General features: G+C 43.1%; 1 protein-coding gene across 2 annotated transcripts in view; it reads right to left on the bottom strand.

Annotated features, from left to right (window-relative positions):
• The window catches only part of galnt16 (UDP-N-acetyl-alpha-D-galactosamine:polypeptide N-acetylgalactosaminyltransferase 16), a 195,788-nt gene that overhangs the window by 103,457 nt on the left and 70,588 nt on the right, over positions 1 to 21,743 (bottom strand). For both annotated transcript variants that reach the window (XM_078562984.1, XM_078562983.1), the window contains exons 4-6: positions 13,827 to 13,894; positions 6,240 to 6,305; positions 1,171 to 1,292 (exon numbers count right to left, since the gene is read on the bottom strand). In XM_078562984.1, coding sequence (XP_078419110.1) covers positions 1,171 to 1,292; positions 6,240 to 6,305; positions 13,827 to 13,894 — 256 coding nt within the window. The remainder of the gene's footprint in view (positions 1 to 1,170; positions 1,293 to 6,239; positions 6,306 to 13,826; positions 13,895 to 21,743) is intronic.

Raw genomic sequence — 21,743 nt, 5'->3', positions numbered from 1 at the left:
GCCTGCTTGGGGTAGACTAAAAGATCCCATGGTACTATTTCAAAGAAAAGCAGGGGGATTTTCCCCAATATACTGCCAATATCTATCCCTCAATCAACATCACAAAAACAGAGTATATGGTCATCATATTGGTGTTTGTGAGAGCTTGCTGTGCATAAGTTGGCATGCCACAGTTCCTACTATACTATTCAAAAGTGTATAATTGGCTGTAAAGTACTTTGGGATGTCCTTGGGTTGTGAAAGGTGCAATATGAAAGTAGGTCTTTTTTTTCCATTTCAAAGTCACCTGCAAAGAGCAGGGGAAAGGAAGAGAATGCTGGGGGGAGTGAAAGTAGAGAGAAAGAATCCTACGATCAGACAATATTTCTGCTCTGGGATGACTTATTAACCCCTGAAAACTGCTTAGGTTCACCCCAATCAACAAAAACATTGATGAGAAACACTAGCCTAACTCCTCTCCCTAGTATTGTCATTTAACCAGACTAAATAACAATTAGTTATACGCTTCAACTCAGCACAGCACCTAATTCTGAGAGTCGGTAGGTTCAGTGCAAGTTCATAGAAACAACAAGGTATCCTACACAGGATGGTCCAATCTGCTTCCTAATGAGCGTGTCTCCGCAGCACTGAAGCACTTAGAATTTGGAAGAAAGTCAAACTGAATTGACAGTCTCACTCATGAGGATGTCAGAGATGTGGAACAGGAAGAAATATCCCTTTAGTGGAGTAGAGGTGCTCTAAGGCACGGGCAAACTGAGACAGATCCAAAAACCCACGGCCACCACCACCTAGGACAAGGGCAGCAGATGAATGGGGAGCACTACCACTTGCAGGTTCACCTCCAAGTCACTCAGCATTCTGACCTGGAACTAGATCGCTGTTCCTTCACTGTCACTGCATCAAGGTCCTGGAATTCCCTCCCTAACAGCACTGTGGGTGTAACTACATCATGCTGACTGCAGTGTTTCAACAAGGCAGCTCATCACCATCTTCTCAAGGGCATTAGGGATGGACAATAAATACTGGCCTTGCCTGAGGATAGTTTATTCCCCACCACTGAGAGCACTCAGCCTGACAAACCCAGGTGTTTACACTTCGAAGCCATTCCCTCTGGCCCAATCCTTCGACTGCCAATGCCACTGTGGTACAGAACAACTTCCAGAGACTCACCTCATTAACTCTTTGCAAGAGCGGTTGTAGCCAGTCCTTGTTTACCTCACAGTGACTGTCAAGGAAGGTTAGAACCTCTGCAGTAGCGGCATCAGCTCCCTTCACCCTTGACCGGATTAACCCTACAGACAGAGAAGCATTTTACACTAAAACAGCAGCAACCTGCATTTTTACAGTGCCTTTAACATCCCAAGACACTTCACAGCAGCGTTATCGGATAGATTTTAACACCGAGGCATAGAAGGAGATATTAGAACAGGTAACCAAAAGCTTGGTCAGAGGTAAGTTTTAAGGAGTATCTGAAAGGAAGAGAGAGGCAGACTGGTGGAGAGGTTTAGGGGGGAATTCCAGAAATTAGGGCCCTGCAGCTGAAGACACAGCCAACAATGGTGAAGCCATTAAAGTCATGGATGCTCAAGATGCTAGAATTGGAGAAGCACACATATTTCAGAGGGTTGTATGGCATTGGAGACTACAGAGATAAGGAGGGGTGAGGCCAAGGAGGGACTCACAAAATGTAATGAAAAGGTACAGAGAAAAATCAACAAGGCTAATGGAATCCTGACCTTTAGATTTTGAGGACTAGAATGTAAGAAGTGGAAATCACGCTTCAGCTATGCAAAGTACTGGTTAGACCACTCCTGGAGTACTGTGAGCAGTTCTGGGCAGCACATCTTAGGAAGAATATATTAGCCGTAAGAATATATTGCAGCATAGATTTACCAGAATGATCCCTGGACTCCAAGAATTAAATTACGAGGAGCAATTACGCAAACTAGGATTGTATTCTCTGGAATTTAGAAGCTTAAGGGGCGATTTGATCAAATTTTTCAACATAATAAGGGGAACTGATAGGGTAGGGAGAGAGAAAAGATTTCTGCTGGTTGGGGAGTCCAGGACTGGGGGCAGAGTCTGAAAATTAGAGCCAGATTTTTCAGGAGTGCAATTGGGAAACACTTCTACACACAAAGGGTAGTAGTAGTTTTGAACTCTTTCCCACAAACAGTAATTAATGCTAGATCAATTGTTAATTTTAACCTTGAAATTGATAGATATTTGACATCAAAAGATCTGGGCAAAAGGCAGATATACGGAATTAGGCTGCAGATCAGCCATGATCTCATTGAATGACAGGACAGCCTTGAGGGCTGAATGGCCTCCTCCTGTTCCTATGATCACAGTACTCCAGATGGGGTCTAACCAGAGCTGTGTAAACTGTGACTTCCATCCATTTGCATTACAGCTCCCTTGTGATAAAGGATTCCATTCATCCTTTAAGTTATTTTTTGTATCCTTCCATTGGTTTTTAGTGATTTCTGTACAAGAACTCCTAAATTTCTCTTCTCCTAAGGGTGTTCGGCATAGCAAGGGTTAATGTGGGATTGGAGAACAGTACCGCCCCCCACATTGTGATGTAGAGTGTCACATGATGGTAGACTGTGTGTAGAGAGAGTCTGAGAGAAGTCGGCATGACGATAACACCTAGAGGGGCTATACCTTGGAAATATCTATATAGGTTTGTCTTACCAATAAACAGCTTATGTTCAACCACAAAAGGCTCCAGACCTCTTAGTGAGATACCAAGCAACTTTACAACATGGTGGCAGCTAATGAATGAACCCAGATACCCAGAGAAGCTGGTGAAGGACCCCAGAACCTAGAAAAACTAAGGGAACAGCATCCTGACCTGGGTGGAGTGCACCTGAAATGAAGACACGTTTGGAGATCGCCTTAAAGAAGCTCCATTGCAAACGTGGAGGCTGGAAGGGCAGAAGAAAAATCCACTGCGCAGCTAAAGGACCCCACCAAAGCACGTGGAGGTCCATTGTGAATCCCCATCGTTTGCAGAGTCAAACAGCCTGGCCAGATCACAAGTGTGATCAAAAAACCCCAAAAGCCAGTACAAAGGCTGATCTAGCCTTTAACAGTATTCAGGGCATTGATCAGACAGAACAATCTGTTTCTTTAATCGCCGTGGCCAGCCTGGGTCCAGGGTCAGCTGAGCTCCATTGAAAAAAACAAAAAGAAGTTTTAAAACCTCAGCCAAAGCTGGGAATTGCCTTTTAAATGGCCTAAAATACTCTGAAAATGTTCAAAAGAGCCCAAACCTTCAATCTAAAGATTTTCTGCAAAAAATCCATCCCTTTGAAATTGGGCCCGCGATTGCAGCGGCAGCCCTCCAAAACCCAACATGTGCAGGAAGAAGAGAACAAAATGGTTACTAGAATGGCATCTTTAAAACAGACACAACATTTAAAGCTGTGCTCCCCTGTGCTAAAAAAACTGTCATGGATAATAAATCAAACTTACCAGATCAATTTAGACTGATACAAAGGCCAGACCAGGTGCAGAATTAGAGGCTTTAGTGAAAAAATGTTTTTTAAGATACATGATAGCTTCAGGATTAGATAAGAGACTGAACAAGTGAATACTCTACTGTACTCAGTAGGTCTGATAGCCGATGACATCATTGCAAGTCAAGGAATAAATGAATTTTCAGATAAATTTGGAGATGTTCTAAAGTCCTTTGATACATATTTTAATTTAAGAAGTAATAAAACTTTAGAGCAAGCAAATTCAACAAGCGAGTCCAGCAGCCTCGAGAACCCATTGACTCTTTCGTAAATAAGTATCCAGATTTGCCTAAGGCTGTGATACGGCAACCTTAAGTCAGAGCTCATAAGAGACCGAATAGTAGTTGGAGTGGATGATTTTGCCCTTTCAGACATACTACAGGCAAAAGAAAATCTGACCCTGGAAAATGTCATCCAAATAGTCAGGCAGTCTGTAATCTGCCAAAAACGCTGGTCCTTTTTATGTGATGAGGTTAAGTCATGATAAAGAGCAACCCCAACTGTCCAGCTCATAAAGCAACAAAAGAGCAGGGAGACCCTAGGCCAAGGAAGACAATATCCAAATAAATCACAAGATGATGGGAGACCATGTCAGTATTGTGGAGCCAAAAGACCTCACAGGTGAGAGCAATGTCCAGTAACCTATGCGCAGTGCTTACCTGCAAATAGCTGGGACACTTTGGAAAGCTGTGTAAGCCTAGGACCTCAAGACACACGGAGGATCCCAAAACAGTCCACAAGATTGAGGTACCACACCAGGAAAAAACCCAACCATGCTTTCTGGGTGAGATCAAGGATCGTGGGTTCTCTTATTGGAATGTTGACATCTCACTAATCTCAAATTAGACACGGGAGCCAGAGTTACAGTCCTCTCGGATATGGAACCGTGGCTGAAAGACCTCTGGCTATAAACGACAGACACATCACTCTATGGTGCTGGAGGAATCCAACTTCTGGTCGTGGACATGATCCTAGAACTGCTCTGGTATGGCGACAAGCAAATACTCAGGATTTTGTATGTCATCCGAAACAATCCTTTTCTCTCTTAAGCAGGGATGCCTGTGTTGCCCTTAACCTCCTCAAAATAGCAGAAGATGTCAAAACAACCTCTGTCATCAACTATATGAAATGGCAGGTTCCCACAAGGTCCACCAATTAAGATACTCTCAAATGGGACTTCAGCTCTGAATTGTCTTCACTCTTTGCAGGGGCGGTTAGTCCAACTCTTTTCCGGATGGCAGCAAAAGCTCCTCTTTGGTTGGACCAGCCAAGCCTTCAGATGAGCACCAACATGCTCTGAGCCCGAACCTCAAAGTGCAACAGTTGCTGTCACACAACCAGCGGAAACCATGGCTGCAGTTTTCACCTGAAACAAAGAGCAGCAAGTCGATGCTGGAGTAGGGGAGTAGCGACCACAAACTCACTGAAGCACACCTCAGCAAGCCAGAAATTAACATGGTGTGGCAATGAAAGCCAAACTGCGGGTTGAGCTCGTGGATGAGGAACATTCAAACATGAGGGAGAAACACCTTCAACTCCCAGGAAGATCATGGCAGACACCACGGAAAAAGAAAGCCCAAGTCCACCCCATGAATGAACAGAGTGAACATTCTCCTCAGAAGGAACAGGAAAAGCCCAGGGTGCTTGAACAAAGCAAATGGGTTGTCTAGAAAGAGAAATTCAACTTGAAGGAGCAAAAAGCAAGTCAGACGGAGGCAACCAAGTGTCATGAACACAGAATACTACGATTTTAACTCCAAACCAACAAGGCCAGCCCAAAGCAACTCCAAACGTGACAAGAACAAAATCTGGAAGAACAGTGAAGCCTCCAGTCTAAATTTATAAAGTCAGTGATTTTGGGAGGGAGAAGAGAGATTGTATTGAAAATATTCTGGCTAAAGACTTGGGGGGTGGTGTCGTATAAGGGTGTTTGACATAGCAAGGGTTAATGTGGGACTAGAGTTCTGCCCATGTTGTGATGTAGAGAGTCACATGATGGCAGACTATGTGTAGAGGGAGTCTGAGCGAAGTCAGCATGAAGATAGCACCTAGATAGGGCTATGCCTTGGGGAAATGCATATAGTTGCGTGTTAACAATAAACAGTTTATGTTCAACCTCACAAGCCTCCAGACCTCTTAGTGAGACACCAAACAACCTTACGACACAAGGACTCCTAAATCTCACTTCTTATTCCCAGTTACAGTTCCTCGCCAGCTGGAAAATAATTTATATTTCTTAGGTCTAAAGTAGATGACTTCGCAGATCCCCACATTGAACTCCATCTGTCAGAGTTTTACCTACTCAGTTAACCTATAAAGTCCTTTGTAACTTTCTGACCCCAGCTATACTATTTACTGCATCACCTAACTTAATGTCATCCGCAGCTTAGATATATGGCTTTCTATTCCTTTATCCAAGTTGTTTATAAATATAGTAAAAGGCTGTGGCCCCAGTGCAGATCCCTGGGGAACAGCATCAGTCACATGCTGTCAATTTGAGAACATACCCATTATCCCACTCTCTGGCTCAGTGCGGTAACCTCCAATTCCACATGCTCTTATGACTCAGAAATGAGAGTGCTACCACAGGATCACAGCTGACAGAAAGCTAAACGGGGACTACATTTGAAACAATTGACCATGTGATGAAAAAAGTTATATTCTGTTAACAGACCGAGGAGAATGGGAAAAAAACACTCATATATCCTGACTTACCTTCCCGCTTCATGTTCCTCAAACACTTGACTTTGGGAATCTTCATTAAGAGCTCGCAGTCCTCAGCTGAAAGGAAAACAAGGGCTGGCTAATGTTTGAAGGATGAACTCTGTGCTTCAGGAACATGCATGTGGCTGTCTCGATTTTAACACTGACTGTTATTTACTCCCACTGCCTCATATAATGTTCATACAGATAGATTTATAGAGTCAGTACAGCATAGTAGAAGGCCATTCAGCCCATCCAGTCCTTGCTAGTTTTCTGTAGAGTAATCCAGTCAGTCCCATTCCCCCACTCTATCCCTGTAGCCCTGCAGGTTTATTTCCCTCAAGTGCCCCATCCAATTTCTTTTTGAAATCATTAATTGTCGCCACTTCCATCATACATGTAGGCAATGTGTTCCAAGACATTACTACTCACTGCCTAAAAAAGTTCTTCCTCACACCCACTCCCGCTGCACCTCTTACCAAAAACCTTAAATTTGTGTCCCCCAGTTCTTGTACTTTCATAGAAGCTAACAGAAGCTTGTATTTATATAGCGCCTTTACCATGTTCCAAGGTGCTTCACAGGAGCACTATTGAACAAAAGTTGGCACCAAGACACATAAGGACATATTTGGGCAGTTGCCTAGTCAAAGAGGTAAGTTGTAAGGAATGCTATAAAGGAGGAATGTGAGGTAGAAAAGTTTAGGGAAGGAATTCCAGAGCTTAGGGCCCAGGCAGCTGAAGGCACACCTACCAATGTTCAAGCAACTAAATAAAAACAAAAATGCTGGAAAAACTCAACAGGTCTGGGGGCATCTGTGGAGAGAGAAACAGAGTTAATGTTTCAAGGCCGTATGACTCTTCTTCAGAACTAAAGAGAAGTAGAAACTTGATAAATTTTATACTGTTTGAGAGGGGGTGAAGCAAGATAGGTGGTAGCTAAGGAGAGAGTGACAAAGATGTCACAGACACAAGGCAAAGGGAGTGTTAATGGCAGTGGTAAAGGCTAAAGAAGGTCCTGATAGTGGCATAAAGGTAAAAGCAGAATGTGTCAGTTAATAGCAGAACAAGGGTCAGTACTCTGTGAAAGCACAACATAGAAACCAGTGACAGATGGCCCTGGGCGGCAGGTGGGGGTGTTGGGGAAAATGGATTTTAAAAAAAAAAATTACAAATAAATAAATTAATTTGATTTAAAAAGGGGTGAAGATAGAGGAGAGAGTTCATGGTCTGAAGTTGTTGAACTCAATGTTAAGTCCAGAAGGCTGTAAAGTGCCTAATTGGAAGATGAGGTGCTGTACCTCCAGTTTGCATTGGGAGAAGTGAAGGGACGTGGTGATGAGGTGGAGCTGACTGTTGTCAGTGTGCATGCGGAAACCGATGTGTTTTTGGATGATGTTACCAACAGGCAGCATGTAGATGAGAAATAGGAAATAAATTGTTGCTTGTCAACAGATTCTGTGAATTCTTTTGTTAACTTGAGACATTACTTGATGTACACAATAGAGTAATGAAGTGAAAACTTTACTTATGTTACTTCAAATCACGAGCAGGAAGTATGAACAGTCATTTGGGGCCTGGTTTTCCTGCCAGGGTAGGGGAACAGATGTTTCTGGATCCCAATGCCACAGGGGAAAGCAGCCACAGGTCCTGATTTTCACTGCGGCAGCCTGTTAATTGGCTGGAGGGCAGTCAATTAGTGGCCGCAGGGACAGGAACACAGATTGAAGAATGCAGGACCAATTTAAACATACCATGGCAGCCTGTGGCTACCGTCTTCATGTGTCAATTGCTGTACTACTGATGGAACGGGAAAGGCAGAATGCTGGAACCCAGGGCAGTGCTGCCCCTTGCTTTGCTAATACAGACCTGGAGGCCCTCCTGAAGGCACTGAAGGACAGGACGGAGGACCTCTTTCTGGAGGGTGGCAGGAGAACACCACCCCCTCCCCAACTGAGCTTCATAGACATAGCTGAAAAAGTGAGCAAACTGAGTGTGGCCTGGAGGGACTGGGATCAGCGCAGGAAGAGGTCCAAAGACCTTATTTGCTTTGGCAAGGTAAATGCAATGTCAGGACAGATCTCTGGGTGTTCAAACTCCAGTAGATCCACCAGCCAAGGAGCCTGAGGGACCTGTGCTGCTCCTGAATAGGAGAGTGTGTTCCCAGGGTATTTCCTGACCTCTTCAGCAAGGCACAGAGCCATGGTGCTGCTGAGGACCTACCAGCGCTGATACATGTAGCTTCCTATGTCAATGAGCCGATAGCATTGTCCATAGAGGTCAGCTGTGCCTTATCTCTCTCTCCTTTGTCCTTGCAGGAGAACAGGCCATCAGGTTTCTGTATGTGGTTCTGGTGCCTGGACCAGTCAGGTGGTGCCCTGCAGTACACTCCTTTAAGGGTCTCGCTTATTGTGGTTGCCTGCTGTGCCCTCCATAACATGGCTCTCAAGGCGTGGACCTTATAGAGGGCGAGGTTATGTAATTACACAGCTCACTGGAGGAAGCAGAGGAGCAGGACATGGAAGAGGCGGAAGAGGAAGGGGCAGAACACAGAGGTACTCCAGCTCCAGCTCCCCCTCCCCTGAGCAAGTCAAGGAAGACAAAATGGCATTCCTGGTGGAGATGGTGAAAATATATTGCAATCTGTTAAGGAATTGGGTAGCACTCCTCCCCCCTGACAGCAGGCCAAAGACGCAGCTGCATTGGGAAGCTCAGCACTGCAGAGGCTTCTGCTCTCCAAGGCTAGCTCTCATGATCTTTTCTCATGTCTCCAACAGGTTCTGACTTCGATGAGGAAGGGCTTATTCCTGTTTCTGCACCAGGCCAAGCACTGCCAGTAGAGATACCAGAGCAATCACTGTCACATCTTACAAGTGCACCCTCCACCAGCTCACAGTCACTCAGTGGACACTTGCATGCACTTAGATACTGGGTGAGCAGCACGTCTCTAATGAATAGGAGAAGATGCCAGAGGCAGAGGCGAGTGTGGGCAGTCCCTTTGGAGCATGGAGGACAGACACAGCCCTGCTCAGCTGGGTACAGTTTCAGTTTCAGGAGACAAATTAAGAGTGGATCCACTCTAGGCCACATCTTCAATGAAAGTGTTTTGACAAGCAGTTCAAAGTGAGTCAAAGGGGTTCAGCCTCCAAGGGCCATGTTATGGAGAGCACAGCAGACAACCACAATAAGTGAGACCCTTGGAAGAGGGTACTGCAGGGCACCACCCGGCTGGTCCAGGCACCAGATCCACATCTTCAGAAGCCTGATGGTCTGTTCGATGGTGGTCCCTCAGAACATATGGCTTCAGTTCTATCACAGCTGTGCCTTCCTCTCAGAGTCACATAACATGGTGAGTATCTCTTCAAGGGATATCCCTTGTCCCCTAGAATCCATCCAAAGAGTTTGGGGTGGAAAGTAGACCTGCAGCACCCTGGATTGCTAGAGGATGCAGTCGTCATAGTAGCTGCCAGGATAGTGAGCACACAAATGCAGGAAGCTCTTGTTGTGGTGGAGAGCAGTTGAGCATAGGGAGAGGAGGCGTATCCTGTTGATGAATCTGACTGGCCAGTCAGTCGGTGCCTTGATGGCTGCATGGATGCAATCGCTAATGCTCTACACCTGGGGGAATCCAGCAATGGAGCGAAACCCACTGTCCTCTGTCTCTGCAAGGCCCCATTTGTCTGGAATTGAATGTAATGCCCAGCTCTCCCAAAAAGAGGCATCAGTGACCTGTGAGATGCAGCGGTTCTGCAGCCATTTACAAGATCCCACCAAAGTCTGTAGTTGATCCTTGGAAGGGGCCAGTGGCAAGGAAGTTCAAGGCCACAGTGACTTTACCAGCTAATGTCAGGCCATGGTGAGTAGTGCTGCAAGGTGTGAGGTCTTCCGCCACCAGGGCACAAATCTTTGTGATCATCTGCCTGAAAAGTTGCAGTCTCCTGTGGCGCTAGTTCTCTGACATGTCCAGGTCTTCGGTGCTAGGTCCTATGCTGAGGATATGACCCCCAGTGCTTTCCTCCCGCTTGTCCATCTCCTCCACCCTCCTGATGCCCGGGGCTCTGCCCCTCCTGCTGAGGATGTTGCTGCTCATTGTCACTAGTCCCAAAATCTGAGATTCATGCTCCAAATACCAACTGCAGCCTTCCTTACACTCAGTACGACTCCCAATATTGTGTGGAAGTCTTCCCCCTCCTCTTAAGTCTCCACAATGCCAGGAGGGTGTTGAACCCTGCACTGGCCGACTATGCAGACAGCACTCTTCTTGCAACCTCTACATATCCAATGGCATCTGTGTGCCAATGGCCGAGTGTCCCTCTCAGCTGCTCTTCCTTTTATGAGCCCATCTAATTTCAGGGAGAGTCATGACTGGCTCCTCGTTGTGTTGCCACCTGGTCTTCCCCTGACCTAGTGTGCAACTCATGTGGCCCCACCAAAAATCCCAAACTGGCCCTCCACAAGCTCTCAATGACCTCCTTAACTAGCTTAATTGGTATAATTGCCAGATCGTGCAGGTTTCTGGTGCCAGCCTTCCTTGATGAAATTCGTCAGCAGCAGGAAACCTCTATTTCTGCCCCTAGCGGGGCCTAAAAATCAGGCCCTTGGTTTGCAGTTCTACTGCTTAACTTATTCTAAAATTCCTTAAATTGAAAACGATTAACAAAAAGACATTCCATTAAAAAACAGAAACTCAATGATAAAGATTAATCCTTGGCTTACCAGGGGAGTTAAGGATAGTATTAGATTAAAAGAAGAGGTTCATAATGTTGCCGAGAATAGTAGTGAGTCTGAAGATTGAGAGAGTTTTAGAAACCAGAAAAGGATGACCAAACATTTGATAAAAAGAGAAAAAATAGAATGAGAATAAATTAGCAGGAATATACAAACAAATTCTAAGAGTTTTTCCAAGTACATAAAAAGGAGAGTAGCTAAAGCAAATGTTAATCCCTTGGACGCAAAGATAGGAAGAATTATCATCGGGAATTACAAAGTGACAGAGATTTGAACAGATACAAATACAAATGTCTATCTTCATATTAGAAGACATAACTAATATACCAGAAATAGAAGGTAACCTAGGGGCTAATAAGAGTGAAGAACTTAAGATAATTAATATCAGCAGAGAAAAAGTATTGGAGAAACTTAACGGACTAAAATCCGACAAAGCCCCAGGACCTGATAGCCTACACCCTAAGGTTCCAAAAGAGGTAGCTGCAGAGATAGTGGATGCACTGGTTATGATTTTCCAAAATTCCCTGGATTCGAAAGGTCCCGGTGAATTGGAAGTTAGCAAATGTTAACACCGCTATTCAAGAAAGAAGGACGAGAGAAAATAAAGAAACTATAAGTCAGTTAGCCTGACATCAGTCATTGAGAAAGTGCTGGAATCTATTATTAAGGAAGTCTTACCAATGAACTCAGGAAAATCACAGTATGATCAGACAGTCAAAGTAGTTTTATGAAAGAGAAATCATATTTAACAAATTTATTACAGCTTTTTGAGGATGTAACTAGTAGGGTAGATAAAGGGGAACCAGTAGATGTAGCATATTTGGATTTCCAAAAGCCATTTGATAAGATGCCACACAAAAGGTTAATATGCAAGATAAGGGCTCATGAATCTGGGGGTAATGTTAACATGGATTGATTAACAGACAGGAAGCAGGGAACAGGGATAAACGGGACATTTTCAAGATGGCAGGCTGTGGAATGCCACAGGACCAGGGCCTCGGCTATTTCCAATCTATATTAATTACCTAGATGAAGAGACCAAGAGTAATATATCCAAGTTTGTTGATGACGCAAAGCTAGGTGGGAATGTAAGCTTTGAGGAGGACACAAATAGGCTGGATGGACAACAAGGTGGCAGATGGGGTATAACTTGGGGAAGCATGAGGTAACTCACTTTGGTAGTAGGGATAAACAAACAGAATCTTTACTAAAAGACAAGAAACTTGTAATTTTTAATCTTCATGGAGACTTGGGTGTATTCGTACATGGAACACAGAAAGTTAGCATGCAGGTAGAACAAACAATTAGGAGGGCAAATGGCATGGTGGCCTTTATTGAGGGGGTTTGGAGTACAAGAATAAAGAAGTCTGGCTACAATTGTATAGGGCTTTCATGAGACTACACCTGGGGTACTATGCACAGTGTTGGGCACCATATTTAAGGAAAGATATGCTTGCATTGGAGATGATGCAGCAAAAGGGCAGTAGATTGGTTCCTGGCACTAGAAGGTTGTCCTATGATGAGAGGCTGACTCAAATGGGCCTATACTCTCTGGAATTTAGAAGAATGGGAGGTGATCTCATTGAATATACAAGATTCTGACGGAACATGACAGGGTAGATGCTGAGAGACTGTTTTCCCTAGCTGGAGAATCTAGAACACAGGGGCACAGTCTCAGGTTAAGGGAATGATCACTTAAATGAGAAGAAATTTCTTCACTAGGAGGGCTGTAAATCTTCAGAATTGTCTACCCCAAAGGATTATGGATGCTCTATCATTGAGAATATCAAGGCTGAGATAGATTTTTGGTTTCTCAGGAAATCGAAGGATATGGGGTTGTGGCAGGAAAGTGGAGTTGAGGCAGGAGATCAGCCATGATCATATTGAACAGTGGAGCAGGCTTCAGGGACCAAATAGTCTACTCCTCCTCCTAATACTTATGCTTTTATGTCCTAAATATTGAACCCTTGTCCTGAGACTTGTGCCCGCTTATTCTAGATTGCAGGGAGTATGATCCCAAGTTACTCAGCCTCTCTCCTCTCTCCTACATCTACTTGATGTCTATTTTTTCTCCATGAAGAATCCAAGGTGCGTTCTATATTATACGCAACCTTCAAGTCAACATGGCACCATTTAAAGAAAAATTATGAATAATTATAGAACCTTTCATAATCTTGGGTTGTTCCAAAGTGCTTCACAGAAAATTACATACTTTTGAAGGGTAGTCACTGTTGTAATGTAGGAAACACAGCAGCCAATTTGCCACAAAGCAAGAACCCAAAAACAGCAATGTGAAAATGACCAGACAATCTGTTTTGTTTTGTGATGTTGTTTGAGGGATAAATATTGGTCAGGACACTAGGGAGAATTCCCTTGCTCTTCTTCAAAATTTACATCATTTGCATCCATCTGAGAGGGCAAGCTGGATCTCTGTTCAAAGTCTCATCCGAAAAATGGCACCTCTGACAGTGCAGCACTCTCTCAATAGCAGTGTCAGCCTAGATTTTGGGTTCAAATCTCTGGAGTGGAACTGAAACCCACAATCTCCTAATTCAGAGATAAGAGTGCTACCCACTGAATCATATGAACAGGAAAACTAGGCCCTATACCCCAATCTTTACAATTGAACTCCATGCTCCACATCAAGTTCGATGCCTCTTTTTGTGATGGAGTTGGCTGTAAGCCTATAAAATTTCATACACAGCAGTGACTTCACCCCTACCAACCACACTGTGCATCCCTTCCCCTTCCCCATTCTGCCATCCAAATTTAGACTCCAAAAAGATAGCACCCTTAAGAGCCCTTGATAACCACACTGCAGTTCATTCATTCACTTTTTAAGCAGCCCTGTATGAAAACCGAACAGTTACTCACGATCGCTGCTGAAGTCATCCACGAGAATGATTTCCTGGATTAGTTTAGGGGGACTGCGGTTCAGAATACTGAAAGAAGCAGGAAAGAGAAGGGGATTAGAAGCTGTAACTCATTACTAGCGGATGCCAGAAACACAAAGCCCTGAGACAGCTTATCCATCTCCCACAACTCCAGATGCTTTGCTGTGAATTCCAACATCAGTAATCGGGAAAACGCTAGAATTTATTATTAGGAACATGATAACAGGGCACTTAGAAAATCATAGTATGATTAGGCAGAGTCAACACAGATTTATGAAGGGAAAATTTTGTCTGGCAAATCTGTTTAGAGTTTTTTGAAGTTGTAACTTTCAGGGTAGATGGGGGAGAACCAGTGGATGTAATGTATTTTCTCTTCCAAAAAGCATTCAAAAAAGTGCCACACAGCGTTATTAGACAAAATTAGGGCCCATGGAATAGATTAACATGACTATATTAAAAATTAACATGGATTGAGGACTGGTTAATGGAGAAGAGAATAGGAATAAATGGGTCATTTTTGGGTTGACAGGCTGTGACCAGTGGGGTACCAAAAGATTCAATGCTTGGATGTCAGCTATTTATAGCTCATGGGATAAAAGGGACAGCAGCAACGTGGATACAAAATTGGCTGAGTAATAGGAAACAGAGAATAATGGTGAACAGATATTTTTGGGCTGGAGGAAGGTTTGTAGTGGAGTTCTCCAGGGGTTGGCATTGGGACCCTTGTTTTTCCTTATATATATTAATAATCTAGATCTTGGCGTGCAGGGGACAATTTCAAAGTTTGTGGATGATATGAAACTTGGAAGCATTGTAAACTGTGAGGAGGATAGTGTAGAACTTCAAAAGAACATAGACAAGTCGGTGGAGTGGGCAGATAGGTGGCAGATGAAGTTCAATGCAGGGAAGTGTGAGGTGATGCATTTTGGTAGAAAGAACATGGAAAGACAATATAAAATAAGGGGTACAATTCTTAAGTGGGGTGCAGGAGCAGAGGGACCTGGGTGTACATGTGCATAGATCATTGAAGGTGGCAGGACAGGTGGAGAGAACAGTTAATAAAGTATACAGTATCCTGGGCTTTATTAATAGGGGCACAGAGTACAAGAGCAAGGAGGTTATGCTGAACTTCTATAGGACACTAGTTAGACCTCAGCTGGAGTATTGTGTACAGTCCTGGGCACCACACTTTTGGAAGGATGTGAACGCATTGGAGAGAGTGCAGATGTGGTTTACAAGAATGGTTCCAGAGATGAGAAACTTCAGTTATGAAGATAGATTGGAGAGGCTGACACTGTTTTCCTTGGAGAGAAGAAGGCTAAGGGGAAATTTGATAGAGGCATTCGAAATCATGAGGGGGATGGATAGAGTAGATAAGGAGAAACTGTTCCCACTCTTAAAATCAAGAACAAGAGGGCACAGATTTAAAGTGATTTGCAAAAGAAGCAAATGTGATGTATAAAAAAAGCTTTTTCACACAGCGAGTGGTTCGAATCTGGAATGCATTGCCTGGAAGTGTGATGGAGGCAGGTTCAATTGAGACATTCAAGAGGGCATTAGATGATTATTTGAATAGAAACAATTTGTAAGGGTACGGGGAAAAGGCAGGAGAATGGCACTGAGTCATAATGTTCATTTAGAGAGCTGGTGCAGACATGATGGGCTGAATGGCCTCCTTCTGTGCTGTAACAATTCTGTGATTCAGTGATGCAACCCGTATCAATGAATTAGATGAGGGGACCGAGTATAATGTATCAAAGTTTGCTGACGATGCAAAGTTAGGTGGGAAAGTAAGCTGTGAGGAGGATGCAAAGAGGCTGCAAGAGGAAGTACAAGGTTAAGCGAGTGGGCAAGAAGGTGACAGATGGAGTAGAATGTGGGGAAATCTGAAGTTATCCACTTTTGAGGGAAAATGGGAAAGCAGATTTTTTTTTTAAATGGTGAGAGACAGGGAAGAGGTGGCACTCAGAGGGATTTGGGTGTCCTACACCAACAGATCACAGAAAGTTAACATTCAAATACAGCAATTAATTAGGGAAACAAATATAGGTTAACCTATATTACAAAGGGATTGGAGTATAAGAGTGAAGAAGTCTTACTGCAAGTGTATTGGGCATTGGTGAGATCACAAATGGAGTACTGTGTACAGTTTTGGTTTTCTTACCTAAGGAAGGATGTACTAGCCTCGGAGGGAGTGGAATGAAGATTCAGTAGATTGATTCCTAGGATGAAGGGATTGTCCTATGTGGAGACTGAATGGACTAAGCCTATATTCTTTAGAGTTTAGAAGAACGAAAAGTGATCTTACTGAAACAAGTAAAATACTTAAAGGATTTAGTAAGGTAGATGCTGGAAAGATGTTTCCCCAGCTGGGGAATCTAGAACCCAATTGGCCATTTAGAACAGACATTAAGAGAAGTTTCTTCCCTTAAAGAATTGTGAACCTTTGGAATTCTCCATCCCAGAGAGCTGTGGATGCTCAATGGTTGAACACATTCAAGACAGTGGTAGATGGACCTTTGGGTTCAAAGGGAATTGAGAAATATGGGGATAGTGCAGAGAGGTGGAAATGAGATAGAAACTCAGCCATAATCTTATTGAATGAGGCAGGTTCAAGGGGGTGAATGGCCTACTCCAATTCCTATTTCTTATGTTCTTATGCTCCAGTTATCCATGGCCCAGCCACCAGTCACAAAATCATACAACGCAGAAGAATGCCATCCAGCCCATCATACCTATGCTGACTGCACAAGCAAAATTTTCCTCATATCCCTCACTTAGTTCTTTTGCTTATTATCTTAAATCTCTGAGCTCTGGTTACTGACCTGCCTGCCGATGGAAACTCCTTATTATGTTTCTCCTTATATTCTCTATCAAAATCCTGTACAATTTTGAATACTTCTATCAAATCTCCTCTTAACCTTCTCTGCTTGAAGAGCAAGCCCAGCTTCTCCAGTCTCTTCAGATAATTGAACTCCCTTCTCTGTTACCATTCTAGTAAATCTCCTCTGCACACTCTCCAAGGCCTTGACGTAATTCTAAAGTGTTGTACCCAGAACTGTCCACAGTCCTTCAGCTGGGACCTAAACAGCGTTTTATAAAGGTTCAGCATAACTCTGCACTCTGACAAAATTTGACACCGAGCCAAAGGAGGAGATATTAGGATAGGTGATCAAAATCTTAATTAAAAGTAGGTTTTCAGGAGTGTCTTAAAGAGAGAGATAAGTGGAGAGGTGGAGGGGTTTAGGGAGGGAATTACATGTTGATACACCTAACTGCATCCATCACCAAGGTTGGAAAAAGTGAGATAAGTCAAATAGTGGAGGATAGTTGTCACTAAGGAGATGTAAGAGGAAGGGAAGACCAAGGAAGGTGCAGTGTTGCAGTTTTGACATTCTGGGAAACCATGCGTTAGAGAGCAGGAAGCAGTGAGATGTGTCTTAAATTGGACAGAGTGAGGTCACAGGGAAGAAAGGAAGATGGTGTATTTGGAGGATTAAGATTGAAAAGCATTAATAAAATAGAGACATGAAAGGTTGTGAGAGGCTGGAGCTGCAGGAGGAATCACATATTAAGTTCTTTTTCTCAATGTGTAGTGTCCTCACTGTCCGAGAGTTGCTAATCATGACTGATGCCATTATTTCATTATGATGAAAGGCAAGGAGGTAGCCTCAAGGACTACTTCAGCCAGTATAAGGATTGAACATACACTGTTAGCATTATTCAACACTGCACTCTAGCCATCTAGCCAACTGAACTAACCAGTCCCCATTAGATTCTTTTACTGACTTGCAAAATTATCTTTTTACGCTCCTTTAACTATACCAATTAATTCACTGGCATTCAACATATCAAATGAGCCCAACATTCACTGAGATAAAAGCAAAATACTGCGGATGCTGGAAATCTGAAATAAAAACAGGAAATGCTGGAAAATCTCTGGCAGCATCTGTGGAGAGAGAAAGAGTTAACGTTTCGAGTCCGTATGACTTCTTCAGTGCTAAAGAGTAGTGTACCTCTAATTAGTTCTGAAGAAGTGTCATAAGGACTCAAAATGATAACTCTGTTTCTCTCTTCACAGTTGCTGCCAGACCTGCTGAGTTTTTCCAGCATTTTCTGTTTTTATTCCAGCATTCAGAGTTCAGTGTTTATAATATATAGTATCGCAGATAATGTACAGTGCAGAAATAGACTATTTGATCTAAAAGTTCTATGTTGGTTTTTATTCTCTGCACGAAACTCTTTCCATCCTACTTCATCTAACCCAATCAGGATAACTTTCTATTCATTCCCCCCTCAAGTGTTTATCTCAGTTCCCAGAAATGCATCTACATTATTCGCTTCAACCACCCAATGTGGTAGCAAGTTCCACATCCTGACCACACTCTGTGGAAAGCAATTTCTCCTGAGTTCCCTATAAGATTTAATAGTGACTATCTTATAATTATGATCCCTAGTTTTGGACAAGCCGAAACATCTTCTTTATGTCTACCCTACCAAACTTCTTCATAATTTTTAAGACCTCTATTAAATCACCCTTTAGTCTTTGCTTTTCTGCAGAAAAGAGCCCCAGCCTGTTCAGTCTTTACAGATAGTTATAACATCTTGATTCTGGTATCATCCTTGCAAATCTTTTTATGAATCTTCCATATCCTTTTTTTGTAATATGGAGACTAGAACTGTGCAGCATACTCCAAGTGTGACCTAACCAAGTTTCTATACAAGTTTAACGTAATGTGAAATATGACATGTTGCAGAATTGCCTGCCAGCCTGTCTGCAAGACTAATCCTCTCCAGCTTGAGGCAAAAGTATATGTTTTTTGATAAATTTTGGGGTGAACTCAACAAAACTCAGACCATCAAAACTCTCTGTCAGCTCAGCTCCCTTAAAGGAAAATGCCACTATGCTTGAGAAGATATTAACTACCAGTCAAACTGACATTATATATCTTGTTCTACTGATGGTGGTAAGATGCTGGAACAAAGGATATAAACCCCAGTAGTATTATTTTAAGCCTCTCTGCTGTTAAGAGTACAATGGTGTGGTGCTTATATTACTGCTTATATTACTGATAGTAATCACACAAGCCTGGACAATTCAATAAAATATGAGCTCAAATCCCACCATGGCAATTTAAGAACTAGAATTCAGGTTTAAAACATCAATATTTAATAGGATAACACCAACTTGTGTTTGTAAAGTGCCCTTAATATATTAAAACCTTGGATTTGCATCTTGTACAGCTTGCACTCCCTTACTACAGTGTCAACCTAGATTATTTGGTTAAATTTCTAGGGTGTAATTTGAACCATTCAGAGGTGAGAGTAACATCTGCTATATATACCAATCTTAACACAAATGAGGGAGTGAACATGGACCTCCCTGGTCTCTGAGTGGGGTGCTACCATTCAAGAAATGGAGCATTTAACTTCTTCATAGCAGTGAGTTAGGGATACACTTTGACACAGTGGGCAGAAGAACACAGGGTTGTGAGGTGGACAGCTTGCACCCTCCACCGGCCCCCAGAAGCAAAGTTGGCATGGAGCCAACATGTTCCACACCGACCTGCCCTGCAGCCATAAAGCACTGCAGGGCAGCTAAATGAAGGCCAAGTGAGACTTCCACCCCTCACTGGGGAGGAAGTCCCACCCTCTGGAGCTGCCAGCCAATCTGATTGGCCAGCATCAATCCTGGCAACGCCAAGACGCGTCAGTGGCCACTCCCGGGACTGTGGAAGAAGGTGGCCTATGGATTCCCAGTAAGTCCAGGATCTTGGGCAGAGAGGGTTTGGGTAGGTCAGGGAGGGGGGCAAATCAGGGGAGGTAGATAACAGGCCTAAATGACCCTTGATTGCTTATTTGAATATGGTGGGAAGATCGCTAATTTTGGCACCCGCGCACTCCTGTTTAAGTTTAAGAGGCAGCTTGACAAATACATGAATAGGATGGGAATAGAGGGATACGGACCCCGGAAGTGCAAAATGCTTTAGTTGATGGGCAATATGATCGGTGCAGGCTTGGAGGGCCGAAGGGCCTGTTCCCGTGCTGTACTTTCCTTTGTTCTTTCTTTGTTCTTTGTTCTTTGTATTATGGGGGTGAGTTCAGGGATAGGCGGGAAGGCGGTAGGGTGGACACCCACTTTACTTAACGTGGCGCCCCCCTGCTCAAAACAAACCCAGCAGGGGCACGTAAAACACAGCCCACTGATGGTATTGGAGTCTGAGGCCACAAACAAAATTAAAGACTCTTAAACTTGGTGCTTGGCTCATTAAAGGGGCTACAAATTCTCTCACACCCTCTGCCTTGCCCCCAACTGCTTGTGCTCACATATACATCTCCAAACACATTAAACTTTAGTAAGCAGGAAGTGATTGTAAAATTTAATTGTTGGAAAATAAGCCCTGGAACCGTGGTAATGTTATACTGAGCATTGCATAACACAACACTTCACAGTGTGTTCAAAGGCTGACACTACCAAACAGAGATGTCTTATGTTGCCGGTTCAGGCTAATGAATACCAGCTTTTAGCTGCTGGATGAAAAAATGTTCCTGTCAGAGCTTGTTTCTGTTTCTCACAGGGCAGGGCACAAAACTAAATGTCCCTCAATGAGGAGAAGTTTCATTTTTAAATCCTGAAACTTTGAAACCTTGTCATTACTGCTCAAGGTTTGAAAACTAACCTTCATATACTTCAGCTGATTCAACACTCTGCTCCTCTATATTCAGCCCCCACTGTCCCATTCCCAATCACCTCTGGGCTCACTGAACTATTTTGGTTTCCAGTCTGCAACCCCTCAATTTTAAAATTCTCATCCTTTGTTTCCAAGTCCCTTCAAGGCTATGTCTAAGACAAGTGGTTTAAACTTAAATAAAGGCAATTTCAAGAAGACAGAGCTGGCTAAAGTGAATCGGGGAATTAAGTTAAGGAATAGGTCGGTAGAGATGCAGTGGCAGACATTTATGGAGATATTTCATAAAACTCAGCAAAGATACATTCCAGTAAGAAAGAAAGACTCCAGGGGAAGGATGCACCATCTGTGGCTAACTAAGGAAGTTAAAGATAGTACCAAATTGAAAGAAAAAGCGTACAATTCTGTGAAGATTAGTGGCAGGTCAGGAGATTGGACAGAATTTAAAAACCAGCAAAGAATAACTAAAAAAAAATGAGGGAGAAATTAGAATGTGAGAGAAAGCTAGTTGGAAATATAAAAACAGATGGTAAGAATTTAAAAAGGAAAAGAATAACTAGAGGGAGCATTGAGCCTCTAAAGAGTGAGACTGGGGATTAATAATGAGAAATAAGGAAATGGCAGAAGCTTTGACAGATATTTTGCGTCTGTCTTCACTGTAGAAGACACAAATAGCATCCCAGAAATACTTGTAAATCATGAGGTGAAAGGGAGGGAAGAACTTAAAACAATTACATCACCAGGGAAAGGATGCTGAGAAAACTATTAGAACCAAAAACTGACAAGTCCCCAGGACCTATTGGCCTGTACCCTAGGGTCTTAAAAGAAGTGGCTGCTGTGGTAGTAGATGCATTGGTTTTAATTTTCCAAAATTTCCTAGATTCTGGAAAGGTCCCATCAGATTGGAAAATAGCCTCTCTTTATGAAAGCAGGAAACTACATAGGGAAAATGCTAGAAGCTCTAATTAAGGAGGTTATATAGCAGGGCACTAAGAAAATCTTAATGCAATCAGGAAGAGTCAACATAGTTTTTTGAAATGGGAATCTGTTCGACTAATCTATTAGAGTTCTTCAAGGACATAAAAAGCAACACAGCTAATGGAGAATCTGTAGATGTGAGGTCCTTGGATTTCCAGAAGGCATTTGATAAGGTGCCACGTCAAAGTTACTACACAAAATAAGAGCTTAAGGTTTAGGGATAACATATT

This window comes from Cetorhinus maximus, chromosome 18 (genome assembly GCF_964194155.1).
Source record: "Cetorhinus maximus chromosome 18, sCetMax3.hap1.1, whole genome shotgun sequence".
Lineage (NCBI taxonomy): Eukaryota > Metazoa > Chordata > Chondrichthyes > Lamniformes > Cetorhinidae > Cetorhinus > Cetorhinus maximus.
Note: the sequence above shows the minus strand (reverse complement) of the source record. Positions and strands in the feature narration are given on the sequence as shown.